This window comes from Cinclus cinclus, chromosome 26, assembly GCF_963662255.1.
Source record: "Cinclus cinclus chromosome 26, bCinCin1.1, whole genome shotgun sequence".
NCBI classification, from domain to species: domain Eukaryota; kingdom Metazoa; phylum Chordata; class Aves; order Passeriformes; family Cinclidae; genus Cinclus; species Cinclus cinclus.
The window spans coordinates 3,990,607-4,010,906 of NC_085071.1; the positions used below are offsets into that span (position 1 = coordinate 3,990,607).

The following is a 20,300-nucleotide window of genomic DNA, read 5'->3' on the forward strand; positions in this document are numbered from 1 at the left end:
CAAGACTCCAGGGTGGCGAGGATGGGAGCAGGCTGTCACTGCTCCTCAGGAATTAATGAGGCAGAGCCAGAGGAGCGTATTTACTGGGAGAAATGCCAGTTATTCCCCCTGAGAATACATTATGCCACCTTGATCACACTGGAACGCTTCAAGCTCCCCCACCCATAAAGGAAACACGTTTCCCTGTTTCCCTGCACGGAACTGCTCAGGGGAAAGAGCCCGAGGCTCAGCTCCCCACTGCTGGGATCCCATTGCTGAGCAGCCTGGCATTCCCATGGGAGCATCCTGCTCAGGACAGTGCTGCAGCCCAGCCAGCACTGCCCCCAGGCATCAGACACCTCTTCGTCCCCCAGCTCCTGCTCTGCTGGCACAGAGCACCTGGCGCTGGGGGTTCTATCGCCTCCTGAATCAGAGAGATTCATTCTAGGCACGCTGCAAAGTGAACAGTGGGAAACAAATCGAATTACAGGAGGTTTTTGGGGGGGAAACTGAATTGAGGCATCTTTACCCCAAACCTTTGCTTCTGGTCCCAGTCAGACCAAGCTGTTCAGGACCTCAGTCAGCCAAGCACTGAAAAATCTCTGGGAACAGGATGTCCCCAGCCCCAGTGAGCACCTGCCCCATCCTTAGGCTGACAAAAACTGAAGCAAGGCACCAGCAGCATGTGCTCCCAGACTCCTGTGCCTGTTTCCAAAGCTCAGATCTTGCTTGCATGAACACGTTCTTGGCCCCTTCTGCTCCACTTTCCCTCTGGAAGGACAGAGGGAAGCATTCCTGACATTTAAGCTTCCACACACCTTGGAAGCACCAGCAAGTTCGTGCACAAAGGGATTTCTTCTGGCTGGAGCAGTCCCAGAGCCAGGTCCCTGCAGCCAGCGTTTATCAGCACTACAAGGATAAACGCAGCACACAAGGATGCTGTGATAAATGCAAGTCGTTTTCTACTGAGTCATCACGTCCTGCAACAGCTGGTGAACACAAAAGGTGCGAACAGAAATTGTAGCAAGGACTGAAAGAGAGTTAAGGAAATCTCCAGCTTCGTCTGCAGTCTGAGCAGTGATGGAGGGATTATTAATTAAGCAGGCTCTTTAGGGAGAAAGAACCAGCATAAGGACTAATTAAAAGAACATATAGAGGAGGGCAAAAGATTATTTATGATACTAAGTAACAGCCCTGCTACTTTTTCTCCCTTCCACAGGCCCAATGGGAAGGATTAACAGGACGCATTGTCTTTAATAAAACCAGTGGTTTACGGACAGATTTTGATTTGGATATCATCAGTCTCAAAGAAGACGGCCTTGAGAAGGTAGGCAGGGTTTATTTTATCTGCATGTGGCTGAGGATAACGCTGGTGCTCAGCAACAGAGAAGTGGTTGGTGCTGTATTGATTCCAGGTTGCTGGGGTTTATATAAAAGGATATTCACTTTGTGGGATTTCTCAGATCCTTTTCCATGCTCAACCATGACTCACTCGCCCTGAAGCCAGTGCGTGGGATTACAGATTGCAGAAGTGCTTGTGGCACTTTCCTGGGATAGTGGAGGAAAATGAAACTTTCTGAGCATCCATTAGCCCCTCCCTGCCCTAAGCAGGCAGGAATGATGCCTGTCCCACTCCCTCTTGCTGGCCTGGCTCACAAACCCTCAGTTCTTCTCTGAGAAGACCATAGCTCTGGAGATCTTCATCTGGAGTCATTTCCCACTGTGAAATTGCCCAAGGTTGGGAACAGCCCCAGTTTATTATAGACTGGAATTTGCAGGATACACTGGGTATTTTATCATCTAAGGGACAATAAGGAAAAAAAACAAAATGTGGCCTTGTCTGCCTGGCTGGGGATGTCATGAGAGTCAAGGGCATGAAGGCTGCAGCCTTGTGTCCTCCAAATCAGTGCAGATCTTCTCTGGGCACAGCAAAACCATGCTGATGTGCAAATCTGATCCCAGGTGTGCCTAGGCACTTAATTTCCTTCTTTTCAATTACTTAAAAAAAAACAAACTTAAAATAAAAAGGCAACACAGACAGCCTTAAAGCCCTTAGAATGCAGGTTTTAAGGTGAGATCAATTGATGACAAACAGAGCAGCGAGTGGCCAGGGCTCAGGGAGCTGTGATTTCCACAAAATTCTATAATTCTGCCTACTCCGTGAGCAGCTCTGTGTCCCTGCTCTGCTACAGGTGTCTATCACCTGTACAGAGGGAGTTTGGCAGGGCAGCAAGGTGCTTTCTAGAGCAGAGTCTGCTTTGCGACAGGTACCAGGTGCCTGTGGCAGTTGGGCACGGTGCTGGGTCTGTCCCTCTGGGCAGGGTGACAGGTTCTGAGCCCACGGGACACCCGGCTGGCAGCAGGGAGGGATTTCAATTACCTGAAATTGAAATAAATCCCGTGCGTGGCCCGAGAGCACAGGGGACTCGTGCAGGGAATTAATCACTCGGCACAGGGAGGCAGCCCCAGGGCTGGAGGCAGCCGTGGATCAATTCTCCGTTTGGAGGGGATGGATCCTGCACTGTGAAGCTCCCGGGACCCATCCCCCTTCCTCACCGTTTGTTTTTCCTGGGTTTTGAAATGAATGACTGCCACGCTTCCCAGCCACAGCAGCAGCTCGGTGCCTCAGGTAACACAGCTCAAGGTCAGCACAGCCCTCTCCTGCTGGGGAGGTTTTGGTGTCAAATACGGAATAAAGAAAACATTTCAAATCAACCCAGTGACCTTCAGTCTCGCTGTGGTTGAGAAAGGCGGGACAGAGATGGGGAACATGCTGGTGCCTCGCAAGAACCGAGTAGCAGCTGACCTTTGTAGCCTTATTTTTTTACAAAATGTTTTGTTTGTAGAGCCTAACCCAAAAATAACAACACATCTTTTTGAAGTCCAGCAGCACCGACACACTGCTGGAGAGATGCGTTGGGCAGGTAATAGAGAACGTGCCAGCCTTTGATACCACATGAATCCAAATGTTTAAGCACAGCCACAGTATCACCTGTCAAAGCAACACCCCTCAGGTGTGCTGAGCAGAGCTGGCACCAGCTGGAGTTATTGCAGTTCTTTGTCACATCAAGCCCACTGGAAGCTGCCAAACCTCGACACGTCCCCTGCACACCCCATCAACTTTTGTCTCCAGTAATTCAGAGATTTCACAGTTCCCACCATTATTTTTCTGAAAGCTTCGTGTCGGCTCCAGAAGGGTTTTAAGGTATCGATGTCAAATCTCTGTTGAAGCCGGAATTCTGTCAATAGTTAATCTGAACTAACAAAATGCCAAACTACAAACAAATCCCAGCCGGACTGTGCATTATGTACCACAGCTTATGTTTGTTGAGCTTTAGGATTGAACCCCTTATCCTCATACCTCCTGGATGTTCCAGGGATTACAGGAGTATTACCAAATCCTAATTACATATGGTTGGACTATCTGACTCAGGCAGTTCTCTTAAAGCACTTTTTCCTTTTTCTTCCTTTTTTAATATTTTAAATTGATTTATTCAGTCTTAAACGCCATGAATTTAATTTTTTTAAAGAAAACATCACAAGGCAGAAGTGATTGGGGCTGCAGTGCAGTAAACTGGGGCCTCTTGTATTTGCTTTTTTCCCATCCACAGTAATAATAATAACTTTTGACATTGTAGCTGTTGTGTGATCCAAGGCAGAGATGGGGGATTGCTTCCGTTTTACCTGAAATATTTAAAACCTTTCACAAAGTTCATGGAAACTCTTCTAGAATTTATGACAATTTTTTTTGCCAGGCAGCATTGCTCATTACAAAGTCTCTTTTTGGGGATGCAGTAAAACCAAGTTCTCCCCTTGGACTGCTGAAGAGGCTGAAGAATCTTAAAAACAGCAATAAATAAAAGATGGGAAGCTGCTGGCTCCCCGGTGGATTGAGCTGGCTCCCTTTGGCTTCTCTCGGAGTCCCACCTTGCAGTTTGACCCTACAGATGGATCGTTCTGCTCCCATTTCCAGGTGGGGTTTGTTTTTTCCTCACTGTCAGGCTGGCTCTGTGGCCACCCTGCTCCATTTGCTGGCAGCACTCCCATATTCCTCCAGCTTTCCTGACATTTTATCTCACTGTCACAGTCCTTTAGCCACTCCTGCCTTCAAAGTTTGTCCCAAAGCCTCCCCTGCTCCGTGGAGATCAGGTTAACAGGCTTAGCCTCGCCCAGATGACTCCCTTAAATAGAGACATGTTTTGCCATTTCTGGATCAATAGACTTCATTAAAGTCTAATAATTCATTACATTTGACAGCTTGAGAAAACAGAGCACCTGAAATAGAGCTGATGTGCCTGTGCCATGCCTGGGCAGGGCTGCTGCCACCCCTTCCTCCAGGATTGCAGCCAGGACTGAGACCCCCACTGCAAGGATTTCCCAAAGGGGGACCCAGGGGCCTGTCAAGAGATTTGTTAGAAACCTCCAGCTGATTTGCCATGGCACAGAGAGCAGGAAGGGTCCCTATCAGGGATCTGCAGAGCTGTCAAGCAATTTTTAATTCCTCCACCAAAGCAAATTGGTGGGGAAATGGAAAAGAAAGAAAATGGACTCCGATTTGTGGTTATTTTTCTTTTTTTGTGCTTTATCCTTGCCCAGATTTGACCCTTTAATGTGGTTTGCATGCTGCTCTGTGCAGTGCCTTTGCAAATTGTTTATTCATTCAGCCCCTAAATTCCAGTCCCCACAGTCTTCATCCACTACAGCAGCACAGGGACTGTGGAACATGGGCCACTGGACTGACCTGCAGCTGAAGGGTTAATACATAGTAATTCCAGTTTTGCTGCTGTTTGCTGCAGACAAGAGAAGGAAGTTCTCTTTTCCAGGCAAGTAGGATGCTGGAAGCAAATGAGGAATGCAAGGTAGGGATTAAGGAATGCAGGTAGGGACTGAGGAATTTGGGGTGGGGGTTCACTACTTTGGTTTGCTTCCTTTCAGGTTGGAGCATGGAGCCCTTCAGACGGTTTGAACATCACAGAAATCTCCAAAGGACGAGGGCCCAACGTCACGGACTCGCTGAGCAACAGATCTCTGATTGTCACCACGGTGCTGGTAGGAGACTGCAAGCCTGTCATTGTCCTTCCCCATGAATCCCAGGGATATCCCGGGGATATCCAATACCTCTGAAGACTCACAGCTCCCAGAGCAGATCTGCTGGAAGAAGCCCTGCACGTGGTCAGGGCTCATGGGGCACCCAATGCCTGTGTGCCTGCAGGGTGACCTGCAACATCCCCAATGTCACGGCCCCTGAGCAGGCTGCCAGCCCCCATGTGGTGGTCAGAGAGGCCAGCACAGGCCAGTGGGATCCACAGGTGCTGGTCCTGGCTGAGTTCCTCCACTTCAGCTGCCCAGCCCTGCCCCTGTGCTCCCTGGCTGCTTCTCCTGCCCAGGAAGCTGCTGCTCATCCTGGCTGAGCTCTTCTGCTTCCTCTGCCCAGCCGGGTCCCTGTCCCTTGTCAACCCCTGCATGCTGGAGAGTCCTCCTCTTCCCATCCCTGGATGTCAGAGGGCCCATCCCCTGCTGATCCCTGCGTGCTGGAGGGATGAGCAGGGAACTCTCCCTGTTGATCCCTGCATGCCAAGGGGCACAGGGGCTTGCACATGCTGAGCCCCAGGACAGTCCCATGTCACCGTGCACCCGGTGCCCAGGCAGGCAGAGGCACAGCAGTGGGCACTGGGCTGGCCAGGAGTGTTCTTGGTACTAAAGAGAATACCCAGAGCAACCAGAGCCCCCTGGCTCGGCTGTGACACTGTCTGTCCGTCTGTCCCCCTCCCAAGCACGCACTGCTGAAGTGGGGAGGACTGATGCTGTTATCCAGCTCTGCTCCCAAGTGTCGTGCTGCACTTTGTTCTCTTGCTCGCTCTTGGGTCTGACAGCAGGTGTTGGATCCCAATGAGGTTTTATTGGCTGGTTCATGAATCTGGTGGCATTGGTTCCTGCGTGGCTGTTACACAGCATGGGCTCGTGGCGTGGCACCGGGAAGCAACAACACACATCAGCCCTTGGCCAACCTGCCCAAAATTGAGTTATGGGTTTGCCTGGGGAGAATTTCCAGCCCTTTTGTGTTACGTGTTTTCAGGGAATGTAAAGGTGCAAGTGGAGCAGAGCCATCTGAGGATACATTCCCTAGTCTGGAGCAGTGGGAACCCTTGTGCTGGCTTTTCCTTCCCAAAAGGATGTGACTTGATATAGTGTGGATTTGTATCATAAAAGGAATGGGACCACGGTGTCCAGAGGGAAACAGAGAAAGGGGACACTTGGTCTAGGACAGAAGAGGGGCTGGAACCAGAGGTCTCATACCCCTCAGCAAGGGGTTAGCAGCGTGGAAGCATAACATAAGCCAAAGACAGATGCTGTGGCAGCTTTTCTTGTAAATCAGCCACTCCTCCTAATGAACTTCCCATCCGCCACATGACATTTTTTCCATGAAACATTTCCGTGGCTGTGGAATTGTTGGGGTCCAGACCATGGTACCCACCACACCTCAAAGGCCATGGCATAGCGCAGAACGATGGGGCCAGGAGGGGACTGTCAGCCATCTGTCTTTGACAGGCTTTTAAAGGCAACATTTCTGCCTCATGCTCTGTGAGCACGGACTAATTACATAAGGCACAGGGTGATATCAGTTCCCATTAATTGTGCCACTCCAAGGGCCCGCACACATGCCTTGGGGTTTCCACCACAGAACCATGGCCGTCCTGGATCCCTGCGTCCAGGGGAGGAGGGAATGTGCTCAGACCTGAGTTCTGCAGTAATTGCACTGCATATTCTGGAGTCCAAAACATAAAATACCACCCTAGATGTTATTTGCATTTGCAACACCCCTTTGTAGTTCTGCACTGCTGTAAATGGCGAGAGAAGAGCCATAGGAGGAGCCTTTAAAAGAAAAAGAATGAAAGGTTGTTTTTTCCCTTTTTGCTCATATTGCAGTGACTTGTTGGAAGAGAAATATTACCCCAGCAGCCAGTGCCACTCTCCCCAAGCAATATGGGAACTGTGAAGTTATGAAATTGAGGGCACCTTCACTGAGAAATCGATTAGCAAACTGAGAGAGCTTGTGAATTGGATGTCTGGCTATTTTCAGTAATAAATTGTGAAATAGTCCGTGAATAAGTGGTTCACAGAGTTCAGAATTACCCCCTAGGAAATGTTTGAGACCTGGAGATACATTACTGAAGCGAGCGGCGTCCTAATGTTCAGTGCTTCGGCTGTTAAATATGTATGTAATCCCTACAGCGCTTCCCAAAATTAATAGTGCTTTATGGCTGCTCTGGAGCCGGCGTATTTATATCCAGATCCATAGATTCAGCTGATTCACAAACAAAGCACTAATTCCAGAGTAGAAAGCCGAGGAGGTGGCGGGGGAGCACGGGATTGAGCCGAGCTGCGCGTGCCAAGCTAAACTCCATGGGCGTGATGTGATCAGCTGGGCTCTAGAACTCTGCAAGTGGGGCTTCGTGTGCTGCCTCATCCCCTCTTGACCCTGCTGCTGGGCCAAAGGAGCACCCCCTGCCCCTCAGAGCCCCAGGGTGGGTGGGCAGAGACAAGGACCACCAGCATCCAGGCTGGCACAGCCCCACCTGAGCCCCCTCCTCAAAGCACCCCCGGGCAGGGCACCCATGCCCCACCAAACCAGGCACTGTGACAGGGCTCGAATGTGGGCTCCAGACCTGCCCTCCCACCTCTTCATGCCCCCCAGTGCCTGAGCAAAATCATAAAGGGTGTTTGCCAGCACAAAGTCCCTCACCGTCCCTTGCTGGCCACCCCACAGCAAGGACAGGAGCCCTACAGACACCCCCAGTTTGAGCTAGGGACTCACTGTAGGTACCTCACCCTCCTCTTGCCTTCCAGCTCGTGCCTGCTGCCCACCACCTTTTTCCCATTTCCGTCTGTCCTCCACACGTTTTTCCCTCAGGCTCTCCAGTGTTCCTTGTCCTTGGTGGCTGCCCAAGCCTGAGAGGCACCAAAGGATGCTGGACTTCGCTGTGTGACTTCACCTGTCAGCTCAAGGGGAGGGATGCACAAGTCACTGCATTAATTCCTGTCCCCTGTGCTCAGCTCTGCTGTGGTTCAGACACCCCCATCTCTCCCAGGCAGCCAAAAGTGCAGCGCACAGCACAAAGTTTCCCTGGGCAGTGGCAGGGCCCCATGTCCATCAGGTGGTGCCAGCACAGAGCTGAGTGGGGAGATTTTGGGGTGGTCCCAGTCATGCACAGCTCCCTCACCCTGAATTTCACCCAGCAGTCTCCCGCTCTCTGTGGTTAATGGCAGGTACTAGGTGCAGGGCTTGGGGGTGAGTTTGTCCTCCCCCTCTTTCACTGTTTCTAACATTTCATTTTCAGAGCATGAAATGGTTATTTTTCTCCCTGAAATCCTACCAAATGGAAAACAGTTGGCTGCTCAGAAGAGACAAAATTAAATTTTGTGGGGTAAACAAGGTTGCTAATTAGCTGGTGTGCTGTGCAAAGTTAATTTATTCCCAACATGTCACAGTGCCAGCCCTGCCTGGAGAGCCGGTGCCTGGTGGCTCGGGCTGACGTGCAGAGGTGGCCCTGCCTCCAGCTGGCCCTGAGCAGGGATTTTTTGCTTTCCCTATGCAGGAGGAACCCTTTGTCATGTTCCGTAAGTCCGACACCGCCCTGTTCGGGAACGACCGCTTCGAGGGCTACTGCATCGACCTCCTGAAGGAGCTGGCCATCATCCTGGGCTTCTCCTACGAGATCCGGCTGGTGGAGGATGGCAAATACGGGGCACAGGATGAGAAGGGGCAGTGGAATGGCATGATCAAGGAGCTCATCGACCACGTGAGTGAGCCCACAGGTGGCTGCGGAGCGTTGGCGTGCCAGGCTATGCCAGGCTGTGCCCAGGATGTCCCTGGATGGGACAGGTGCCATTTCTTGTTGGCCCAGAATACCCACAGCAAGCTTCTGAGACCCTGCCTGGCTCCTGCCACATGGGTTGCCAGCAGAATATCCCTGTGTCTGGCTCTTCCAAGTATTTATTTGAAATTCCTGAAAACGGTCGTTCTCCCAGCCCAGAAATGGGCTCTGTGGCTCCAGGCACAGGCTCTGCCACAGTGGGACATGGCCTGGGCATGTGATGAGGGAAGAGGCTTCTCCTGGCCCCAGGGGTGTCCTGGGCTGGCAGCACCAGCTGCTCTCACCCCTGAGAACATGGGCAAGGGCACAGCACCAATGCATTTTGGGGACCCCAGGCATGTCCCAGACACAGCCCAGTCCAGAGGAAGGATCCAGACTGCGGGAGCAGGTGTGCACTGGGCAGTTTAATTTTTTATTTTCTATAAGAACAGCTTATTTTCTAAAATCTGCTGGGACACAGAGCTCCCTCTGCCATGCAGAAGCTAAACTTCTCCTTCCAAAAGCCCATTAAACCCCAGGGAACCTGTTGCAGCAGCTTTGCTCCCACAGCAGCCAAAGCATCACCAAGTCTGAAACTGCCACTGGCAGCCAGAGGTTGCTCAGTTTCTTAATTAGATATCTTGCCTCCAGCACATCCTGTGATCCCAAGGGCCCAGTTATGGAGGTGAGGAAAGCTGATGTTTTTATGAATATCTGATTCCCAGAGAAGGCCTCTGGAAGAAAAGCTAAGGACAAAAAGAATCCCTGCTCTCTGCAGCACAGGCCACAGCGCAGGCAATGCAGAGCACTCTCCTCTCGAGCATCCTGCTCAAGCGGGGCAGCCCTTGAGCACCTCCAGGTCCTGGCTACATTCTGAATCCATGGCCTAAGCAGCAAAGACACAAAAATAATCCCCTGTAGAGCTGTGATGCTCTTACCATTCATGGGAGAAGAATGAGTTTGCTGGGTGAGTCACTGTGGTGTGTGGAGAGTCAAGCACAGGCTGGGACTGATGAATGGCTCAGGAGCTGGGCTGAGCTTCCAGATCTGCCTTCTCTGCCCTAAATGACATTGGACAAGTAGCTTCTGTGCACTGCTTCCTCCATCTGTAAAATGCAGATTATAATGATTATGTCCCTTATAGGGACAGAGTGATGCTTAATCAGTTTGTGACGAGTGCTACAGCCCTCGGCTGGCTCGGCCCAGGGAGCAGGAGAGCAGCAAGGGCAGGCAAGGACAGCTCTGGGGAGCAGGACACAGCCTCATGGGGGAACATACCACCAGTTCCACACACCTGCTTTGGTGCTTTTCCTCCTGGGAAACTCCGTGCAGCTCAAAACACAGATTTTAGAGGCTGTTACACAACAGCCTTGCAGAGTCAGAGGAGCAGCAGCATCCCAGTAGACAACACCAGTGCTTTGCAGCTCCGAGTGATGTGTGTGACACAGATCAGAACTGGCACTGAGCAGTGCCTGTGTCCCTCGGCAGAGCCCCCTGGGACACAGCTCCTCTGTCCTGCCCCACTGCTGGGAGCAGCTCTGGAGCTCTCAGTGCTGGGACTGAGCTCTGGAGCTCTCACTGCTGGGACTGAGCTCTGGAGCTCTCACTGCTGGGATTGAGCTCTGGAGCTCTCACTGCTGGGATTGAGCTCTGGAGCTCTCAGTGATGGGAGCAGCTCTGGAGCTCTCACTGCTGGGACTGGGCTCTGGAGCTCTCACTGCTGGGATTGAGCTCTGGAGCTCTCACTGCTGGGACTGGGCTCTGGAGTTCTCAGTGCTGGAATTGAGCTCTGGAGCTCTCACTGCTGGGACTGAGCTCTGGAGCTCTCAGTGCTGGAATTGAGCTCTGGAGCTCTCACTGCTGGGACTGGGCTCTGGAGCTCTCAGTGCTGGAATTGAGCTCTGGAGCTCTCAGTGATGGGAGCAGCTCTGGAGCTCTCAGTGCTGGAATTGAGCTCTGGAGCTCTCAGTGATGGGAGCAGCTCTGGAGCTCTCAGTGCTGGAATTGAGCTCTGGAGCTCTCAGTGCTGGAATTGAGCTCCGGAGCTCTCAGTGATGGGAGCAGTGAGTTCTGGAGCTCTCACTGAACTGTGGGGTTTGCAATGAGCAAATCCCCCCAAAGGGAATAAATAAAGGCAGATGGTTGTTCAGTCTAAACCATGTCACTTCCAGTGTCCTGCAAGGCCCCAAAGGGCTCTCAGGGGGCTTCAGCCATTCCCAGAGCTGTGGTCAGCTAACTGAGATACACAAGAAGGTTTGGGGAGCAACCTCATTAAATAACATGAATTTCATGGTCAAACCTGCATCGTAGCATCTACTGGATAACCATTTAAAAAGCAAATCAACACACAGCAGCAGGACAGGGACAAACCTCCTCTTCTTGCAAGTTGTGCTCTCAACACTGAGATGCAGTTCTGAGCTCTGTCCTGCATGGCTCAGCATGTGCCTGCAGGGACACTGCCCAGGCCCCACATGAAGCCATTAGTTCCTTTATCTGCATGCCATTGCTTTTTATAGCAGCGTTTATGGAAAGCCTTAGAAAGTGACATTGCAACCAGATGGGCCCTTCCCCAGCAGCATTTTCCCATGGTGTGGGGAAAGGCACAACCCATGGACACTGCACCAGGAGAGATCAAGCTTATTTCCCACCCAGGAGGAAAAGTGTTCAAGACAGCATTCAAATCAAGTTGTAGTGATGAAAATAGGGCTGCCCCACATCCAGAGTTTGATATCTGTGTTCAGCATCTCCTTCTCATAAACAAATTGGAATCATTCAGGTGGGAGAATAAAGCAGGCAGGATTTTGTGAGATCCAAATACCCAGGACAGGATTAATTCAGTGCAGGAAGTCATTGCATTGCTGAAGACCCAGTTAACTCAGGAGATGGAGCCCCCCAGACTTCTGTGACACAGGTGGGCTGAGCTGGTGTGGGCTCCCTGAACGACCTGTGCAGAACAAGGAGTGCACCTGGGGTGAAGTGAGGGGTTAAAATAGTGATAATTGCTGCTCAGAGGGCCTGGGAGCTGTGGGAGTGGCAAATTCTGCATAGCAGGGATCGTCCAACTCAGCCTGAGCTGGGGCTGAAATTTGGAGAGGAGGAGATGGGCAAAGCAAGGGGCACCTGTCCCCTGGGATGGCCTTCAGTGGCTGGAGATGCCACTCAGAGGAGCTGGGTGAGGGTGGCCTGGGTATCTGCATGACCGCAGTGTCTGGGGGACAAAGATGGTGTCACCAAGTGGGTAAATCCCCAAAAGTTGGCACCCCAAAGGTAAATCACATGCTGGGACAGGTGTTTACACGCTGAGCACTCAGGGCTTGATGCAGTCACGAATCCTCCCCCTCTGCTCTCTCTGATCCAGACATGCCTGGCCACAGGCAGGGATGCCTCGGGCTATGATCCTTTGTAAAATCCCTGTGTTTCTAGTCTGGCCTTAAGCATAAACAGGAAGAGCAACAGCAATCAGAGCAGCCACAGCACGACCCTGTCCAAGAGGTCCCCAGCAGCAGATCCAGGGACAGCAGCCTCATGCAGCTGAATGCAACAGCCCTGCCCCAGTGCCTTTCATTTGCTGCTCATCCTCAGCACAAAAAGTGCCTGTTTTGAGGAGTTCAATTCGTTCCCTAGAGAAGAAGCCTCTTTCCTCACCACAATCTACTGCTTATTGTCACCCCTCTGGCCATTCCCGCAGAGCAGCCTTGATCAGAAGGGCCATGAGAGCTGTACTCAGGTATTCAGGGAGGTCTGGGGAACCCAGGCGATGCAGAGAAGCTCCTGAGTCCTTTATTCATAACAGACAGAGAGCCTGACAACTGCCAAACCTCCTCCTTTCACAACAGTGAACTGCTATTGATGTTTATTCATAGAAATTATTACTGATACAAGCAAAGCTCCACTGCACACTGCGGCCCATCCGTTCTGATTTATAAATTCCAGTTGTCTGGCTAAGCAACGCCTGCAAATCTTCCTTATTGTTTGTGGGCAGAATCCCATAAAACCAGCAGAATGAGTTGTTCTGGACATTTTGCACAAACTTGTTCACAAATAAAACTTGTCTTCTGCTGCAACAATGCACATCACATTGCCATTCAATCTGAATCTTCAGGTGGGAATAAAAGAGATGTGGCAAATACTGGGGTTTCTAATGGAAATCCCTGCCAATGTTACTGTAGAGGAGTTGTAATATCCATCCTTAGGGACGATTCCTGACAGTTGATTTAACAATTCCATAACAAGTGGGCTTTTACTGACAGTAAATTCTGGCAGAAATACATATTGCACCACACTTCCAGCTGCCCATTAATGCTCCTGCACTGGTGGATGTTTTCTCTCAAGTGTCATGAACTGGGGCTTCATTTGGATGTCACTGGGTGAGAGATAAAGAACAAACAATTTCATTGGATGAAGTGTCCTCGACCTTTTGTTTAGACACTGCAGGACCTCAGTGTTAGGGACAGGATGGAAATAAGCCAGAACAGCTTTTCCTTTTGTTCTCAGATCATTGTTGGGTGGATTAATAACTGGAACATACTCAGGGATCGAGGTGAAGGATCTGTGTATTGGGAGCCCTGAGTTTTTTGTGTGCCTCAGCAGGTGTCCCTGCTCCTTGCTGGCTGGTTCACCTGCCAGGAATCCATAGGATAGGGCTTGTTTCTCACAGCAGTGGCATTTTCACCAGAATCCTGCATCCCTCAGGTACAATTAATGGCAGTTCCAACTCTGAAGATCTTCCTTAAAGTGAAGATTATAAAAAGCCCCTACAGGACCTTGTTGCCCTCATTCCTCCCCTTCAGCTCACAGCTAGGCTTTTCCTGCTGACATCTGTTCGTAATTCACCCCTGATATCAAATAAGTCCATTGACAAAAATTATGTCTAAGTTAGGACTGAGGTTGCAAGAGCAGCCGTTAAGAGCTGGAGTCAGACAGTTAACACTGACCCTGTTCTCCTTGAACATCCCTGCTCCCAGTGAGTGCTTCCCTGTCCCTGGGCAGGCACAGGGCTCTCACAGAGCCCTCCCACCCCTGCCCCAGCATCAGCCCCTCCTCTGTGAGCCATGAGATGCAGGGGAGCCCGGCTGCCTCAGGTGAGCCTGTTCCTCCATCCCCCACGCCCCAGGATGGATACCCGGGGCTGCTCTGTGCAGGGAAAGGTACAGGGAGATGCAGGAGTGAGCCCAGCAGACCATGGGGACAGGGAGCAGGAGCAGGGCACAGCAGCCAAGCAAGGAGAGTAGGAAGCAGAGATAGGACCCAAGGCAGAAGCCACAGCGCTGGCAATGGCAAGAGAGACCGAGGGATGACAGTGTTGATGTTGCCAGACCTGGGTAACAATTAAATCAGTAAAACACACACACTATTTCTGTCTCTCAGGCAACACACACATGATTAGTTTATGTAAATACCTAACGCAGATTGGCAAAATAAGCACAGAGGCAGCTTATTTTCCTGAACAAACATTTGTCTTGGTGTTTATGTTGTTGGTGGGCTCTGCCATGCCCACAGGTTGGCTCTGGCCGAGGTCAGGCACTGCAGGATTCCCACAGTGACTGTGGCTGTACAAGAGTTGTCCTGACCCACAGGCCACCTCTCCCTGATAAGTGAGAACTTGGAGATAAGACTTGGCATTTTTGGATGAAAGCCGAATATCTCTGCAGCGAATACGATCATCCCTGTGCTGAGCGCCCGGTGAAATCACAGCTGTTCCAGCCCAGTGAAACCCTGTGACTGGGTGAATGAGGAGATCCAGACCCTTGGAGGTGTGCTGGAGAAGTGTCTGCATTTGATGTGTAGCTGCCTTGGCAGAATTCATGGTTTTGGCCTCAATTCAGCAGAACACTTAAGAACGGGCACAAGACTTGGAAGCCGTGTGAGCTCCAGTAAAACAGAGGTGTAGGCTTAAGTGGTTTTTCTGGACAAGGGTCTTTAAGCCACTGGCACTTGCTCTAATTCCTCATCTTTAATAAAACCCACCTGACTGCATAACAGCACAAGAGTCAGGGCTGAGTAAAGGAAGCAGCTAGAGTCTGGTAATTGACTCCCCAGTTTGGAATGTCAGAGCACGACAAATCAAAGCTTCACCCGTGGTGGGTTTGATTTAGATCCTCTCTGTCAGCAAACCCTTAATTAGAGGCCACCTTCAGAAAAATCTGCATTGATAAAAAGGATATGGAAGTGCAGCCCTGCGCTGCCTCTAATTGCTCAGGACACACCCCAGCCCAGGCTCCTGAATCCATGCTCTGTCCTGCCTGAATGTGACATTCCCTGCAAGGACACAGGGCTGGGAGCACATCACGGGAGCTGCTGGACTGACACAGGAAAATTTTATGTCTCCACAAAAAGCAGCTGGATCCCTGGGCATCCATGCAGATTTTTCTCTCTTCATTTTCTGTGGCAAAGCACAAACTCCAGGCCATTCTTTAGCTCACTGTATCATTCTGACAAATTTGGCTGAGGATCCCTCAGCCTGGCCATTGCCAGCGAGCTCTGACCGCAGAACATTTGCTGGCTCCTTCAGAAAATCCCGTAGCCAAATCCTTCAACATCTTCCTCGCTTTTCCCTGGTGAGTCAGGACACCCACACAGAAGTGATGGAGGAAGGAAAATGCTGCATTTCTTCTGCAATTTCTGCCTTGTGACTGTGGGCAGCACTAAGCCAAAATTTCCAGGTATGCTGTAAGGTGATGGGAGCAGCCAAGCTCCAAACCTGCCAGGATGGTCCCAGGGATGCAGAACATCCCCACCTGAGGCTGGGCAGCCACCAATGCCCAACCACTTCCAACCCCCTTCAGCTTCTGCCACATCACCACAACCACAGCTGGCACAGCGGACTCGCTGGGAAAACACTGTTCCCATTTTCCACAGGTCTTGACAAATGCCAGTGACTGAAATGGGCTCTTTCTGTACCAGGCTGATGTAAAAATGTATTTCCATTTGGAAAGTGAGAAGGAAAGGAAACAAACCAGGGCGCAGCTGGAGAACCACGTTAGAACAAAAATACATAATTTTTACTCGTGTTACACGATTCCTGAAGGCCTCTGCTCAGGAGCTCTAAGGCTGCACTTGTTGGAGGGGGGTCCCTTACACACACACACACACACAAATGACAAAAGCTCATGTAGAGACTCTTCCTAGAGTAAAAGACCCAGATTCCTCTATTTATAAATATTGCACTGGCTTTCATCACAGACTGGCAAGGTCAGATGAAACCATTAGCACAAGCCAGGGCTCTGCTCTGGTTCCTACAATGAACCCCCAGTTCCTGCTGAAGCAAAGTATGTTCCAGCCAGTATTGATTTAAAGTTCATGAATAATGACAAATCTACTGTATCTCTAGGTAATTATCACTCATGGGTAATTTAGAATTTTAATTTCCAGAACCAGATGTTAAATAAATCTCACCCAGGCTCTTGGCATGGGGGGAGGTTTTGCTCAACTTCAGAGCTGTGATTTATGTGTCTGTGTTTCCTCAGAAGTTCACAATCCCAAAGAATGATTTGCAAAGCTCAAGCAAGGCAGGTGATATTGAGGAAACCTTGGATGTATTTACCTGTGGCTTTTAAGAACCTGGATCAATGTTTAGTGAGAGACATGAACTCAGCTCTCAGCCAGAAAGGGGGTGTATGTGGTTGCTCACTGAATTAGCACAGAAATTAGTAAATAACAGAAATAATAGAAACAAACACACTTCATACAAGCTGTCAAGATAAAGAATATGCTCAGCTGAAATTCTTCACGGTGCTCAGACCACTCCAGAAGGATGGGATGAAGAGTCCATCATTAAATAGTTTTGGTTTCCTCAGAGGGTCTCACCTCCACACCTCCCTCCCTCCCTCCCTCCCACCCAGCAGGCACCAAGCATTCCTGCCTGAGACTGAACCTCTCAAGTTGTACCATGAAATCACCAAGGGAAAAGAAATTGAACCTTTTACCTCACACTGCCACAGTATGGCTCCCTGCAGCTCCATCCAGAGCAGCCTTCCTCCACACCCTCCTCTCCTCCTGCATCACCATGAAAGGCAGGACAACAAATGAAAGGAAGAATTGCAACAGCAGCAACAGAAGACCTGTGCTGCCAACAGCAGGGTCTGCACACAGCCCACTTGTTGTAGAGTGGCAAGCAGCAAGCATGACAAGGGCCACTGACACTTTAGAACTCTGTAAAATCTGGTTTTTCTGCCCATTTCAGAAGAGTTCATCACATTGGGACAGAAGCTGCAGAGGCTGTAACGTCTCCATTTGGTTGTGCTGTATTTTTACTGTGAACATTATACCCACAACATCTGTATTTCACAGCAAACACTGTGCCCCAACATCTGTATTTCAGAGCAAACACTGTACTCTGACATCTGTATTTCACAGCAAACATTGTATCCCCAACATCTGTATTTCACAGCAAACGCTGTGCCCCAACATCTGTATTTCACAGCAAACATTGTAGCCCCAACATCTGTATTTCACAGCAGATGTGTACATGTGCAACAGGAGGGGGAAACCCCAGGGCTGCACTCCGGGGTTTTTTGGCCTTTTCTGTCTTGTGAGAGCTGGGGTGTCTCCAAAGGGATGGAAACAGCTCGGCTTGTAACTCCTCCTTTCTCCCTGCCTGTGTCCCCTCCCTCTGTGCTGTTTGCAGAAAGCTGACCTGGCCGTGGCTCCTCTGACCATCACTCACGTCCGGGAGAAAGCCATCGACTTCTCCAAGCCCTTCATGACCCTGGGGGTCAGCATCCTCTACAGGAAGCCCAACGGGACCAACCCCAGCGTGTTCTCCTTCCTCAACCCTCTCTCTCCTGACATCTGGATGTACATCCTCCTCGCATACCTGGGGGTCAGCTGTGTGCTCTTTGTCATAGCCAGGTAAGGGCTGGTCCCTGCTGGGAGATGCAGCGTTAAAATCTTGTCACCACTGAGATCCCTTCTAGCCCATCACCACGGGTTGGCTGCTTACTTTCATGCACTCGCAGTATGAAAGAATTTTAAAATGGACTTTCTTTTGTGGTTTCAGAAATTTTGCAGCCTTTCCATCTCGTCAGCACCTCGTGGTGCATGAAGAGTCGTTCTGCTCTGTATCACTGTCCATTCACGCTCCTGTTTGGTCACTGCTCACACCTTCCCAGCCTCTCCTGGCTCCCACACCATTTTCCATTTCTGTCTCTCATCCCTCCACCAGCAAAGCACAAACCCTTCCCTATATCAGAAGAAGGGAGAAGCTGTTGCTATGGATCACACAATGTGTCTGTTTACAAAATTAATATGCATCTAATTATCATGTTTAAATCCTCTATGTTTAAAGGCAGAATTTGCATACATTTGCATGTCTTGTTAATTCCACAGGGCCTTTGATGAGACACAGTCCAGGGTTGCTCTCAATCCATGATCCCACCTTTTCAAATCAAAGCAAAGCACTTGCCCCGTCCTGCAGGCAGCTGCCCTCCATGACCACACACAGCCCTCCATGGAATATTTTGCACAAACACCATATCCAGGAAAGATTCTGCAGTTTGATGCTTATTTTTCATTATTTCCAGTTGAATTTATACCAGTGGGGATTTCAGAACCCTCCCTGCTGCCTTGGTCTGGGGGTCCATGTGACCCTCTCCCCCAAGGTCTGCTGTGCTACACCTTCCTGGGAGCATCCATCAGAAACCTTCCTCCCTCATCCACTGACATTAGAGAGCCAAAGAAAAGACCAGATACAGAACTGGAGCAGGCAGATTTCATTAACCCTGACAGTACAACAAATCTACAATTTTCAGCATCCCTCAGGCACAGTGGGGACATTTAGAGCAGATTTCCTATGTTCACTCTGTCATATCCTAATTACACAGAGCAGCAGAGTGAGCTGGGCGTGAGTGCTGTGAGCACCTGCAGTGCTCACATTAGGAGCTTGGTTTTTTTCAGCTCATAATGGCCAGATCCAGCCTAAAATGTCCAGAGCTCACTTTCAAAGCATATTAAACGTGCATGGTGAGGCAGGTACATCCTCTGGTCCCTCCTCGGCTCAGGGTCAGACATTGTGGACATTGTGTTTTCCTCTCAGAGGACATGGAGGGCCCTCCCTGATCCAGATTGCAGCTGCAATTGCCCTCCTCCCTTGTCTGTGCCATTCCTCCTCACCCAAGGGTGTCAGAGATAACCAGGTGCTCTCAGCAGCACAGGACTCTCCTCTGGGAAAATGGACCCAAGGGAATCATGAGAAGGAAAATCCTGTGATGGCTGATAGAAAGCCCTTGGCTGTCTGTCCCTGTCATCCAGGCAGGGCACAGCTGAGTGGGCTCTGCTCCCACAGCACTGCTGGCTTCGATGGCACCAGGCACCAGACTGCTCCTGTGCCCTGCAGTGACAATTCAAACACAATTTTACATTTACGAGCTTATTTTTCCCAGCTCATAATAGCCAGATCCAGCCCAAATTGTCCAGATCCCACTTTCAAAGCGTGCTAAATGTGCAAATTGTATCTGCGCACAAAACACTGCAGAAAGGCTGAAGGAAATGCTGGGGCAGGCCCTGATGTGAAATCCCTCAGTCACCACTTCACACAAACAGGGATGTCTGTCCGAGCACAGCCATGGCTTTTGGCTGATGTTGAGGGATGAAAACCTGAAGAACTGTGGCTTTGTCTCAGGTTTTATTCTGAAATGAGCCTCAGCATCTCCCTACGTTGCATTAGTTATGATGTAATAGAACAATTTTTCCCTCTCAGGCTATTTTTGGACTAAATTCAACACATAAAATATTGCAATTACAGTTTCTTTTTCATGTTTTGCTCCTGACAGTTCTTCTGTCATCCTATTCTTTCAAAGAACACCGAGTATTCAGAGTAATTAAAATTCCGCAGGAATGGTCTTTTAACACATAGAGATGGAAAGCAAGAGATTTCACAGGAAAAATACTTATTGCGTTCAGAAGTAATGGAAACAATATCTGCTTTTGACCCCAGCAAGGCCTCTGAAATCCAATTCTCAGAAGAAAACTACAATCATAATAGAAAAGCCTTTATTCAGAAACATGAGTCTTCTGAACTAGGCACCAGAGCCCTCTGCTCATGCCATAACCATAGGTCAACGCCACTTAAAACAGACTCAGGAACTATTTAGAGGCAGGCAAAGGATGGATTTGGTCCATCTGTCATTTTAATCAGTCTTTCTTTGCTATTGATGGAACCCCTGCTCCCAGCCCCCAGCCCCAAGAGAGCCATCAACACTGGTGGTCCCCACAGCTCCGTGGGATGATGGTGCCAGGCTGGCCTGAGCTGCCACCTGTCCTCGGGCTCACACAGCCTCCAAACGACACCAAACCCCTTTGGTTGTGTGGCAGGGTGGGTGGGTTTAATCTTCATCCTAATTGCAGTGGGAACTGGGTCGTCCGTTGAAAATTTCTCTGGAGACGCAATTTAGACTCAAAAACATTTTGTGTTAGATCTTTTAAACTTCTTCAAAATGCTTCAATTTCCCTGCCAAAAAAAAAAAAAAG

General features: G+C 50.0%; 1 protein-coding gene across 1 annotated transcript in view; it reads left to right on the plus strand.

Annotated features, from left to right (window-relative positions):
• GRIK3 (glutamate ionotropic receptor kainate type subunit 3) overlaps nt 1-20,300 on the plus strand; it is a 107,496-nt gene that overhangs the window by 73,390 nt on the left and 13,806 nt on the right. The window contains exons 8-11 of the mRNA XM_062509250.1: nt 1,199-1,306; nt 4,915-5,028; nt 8,577-8,780; nt 17,461-17,684. Of these exons, the coding sequence (XP_062365234.1) occupies nt 1,199-1,306; nt 4,915-5,028; nt 8,577-8,780; nt 17,461-17,684 (650 nt within the window). The remainder of the gene's footprint in view (nt 1-1,198; nt 1,307-4,914; nt 5,029-8,576; nt 8,781-17,460; nt 17,685-20,300) is intronic.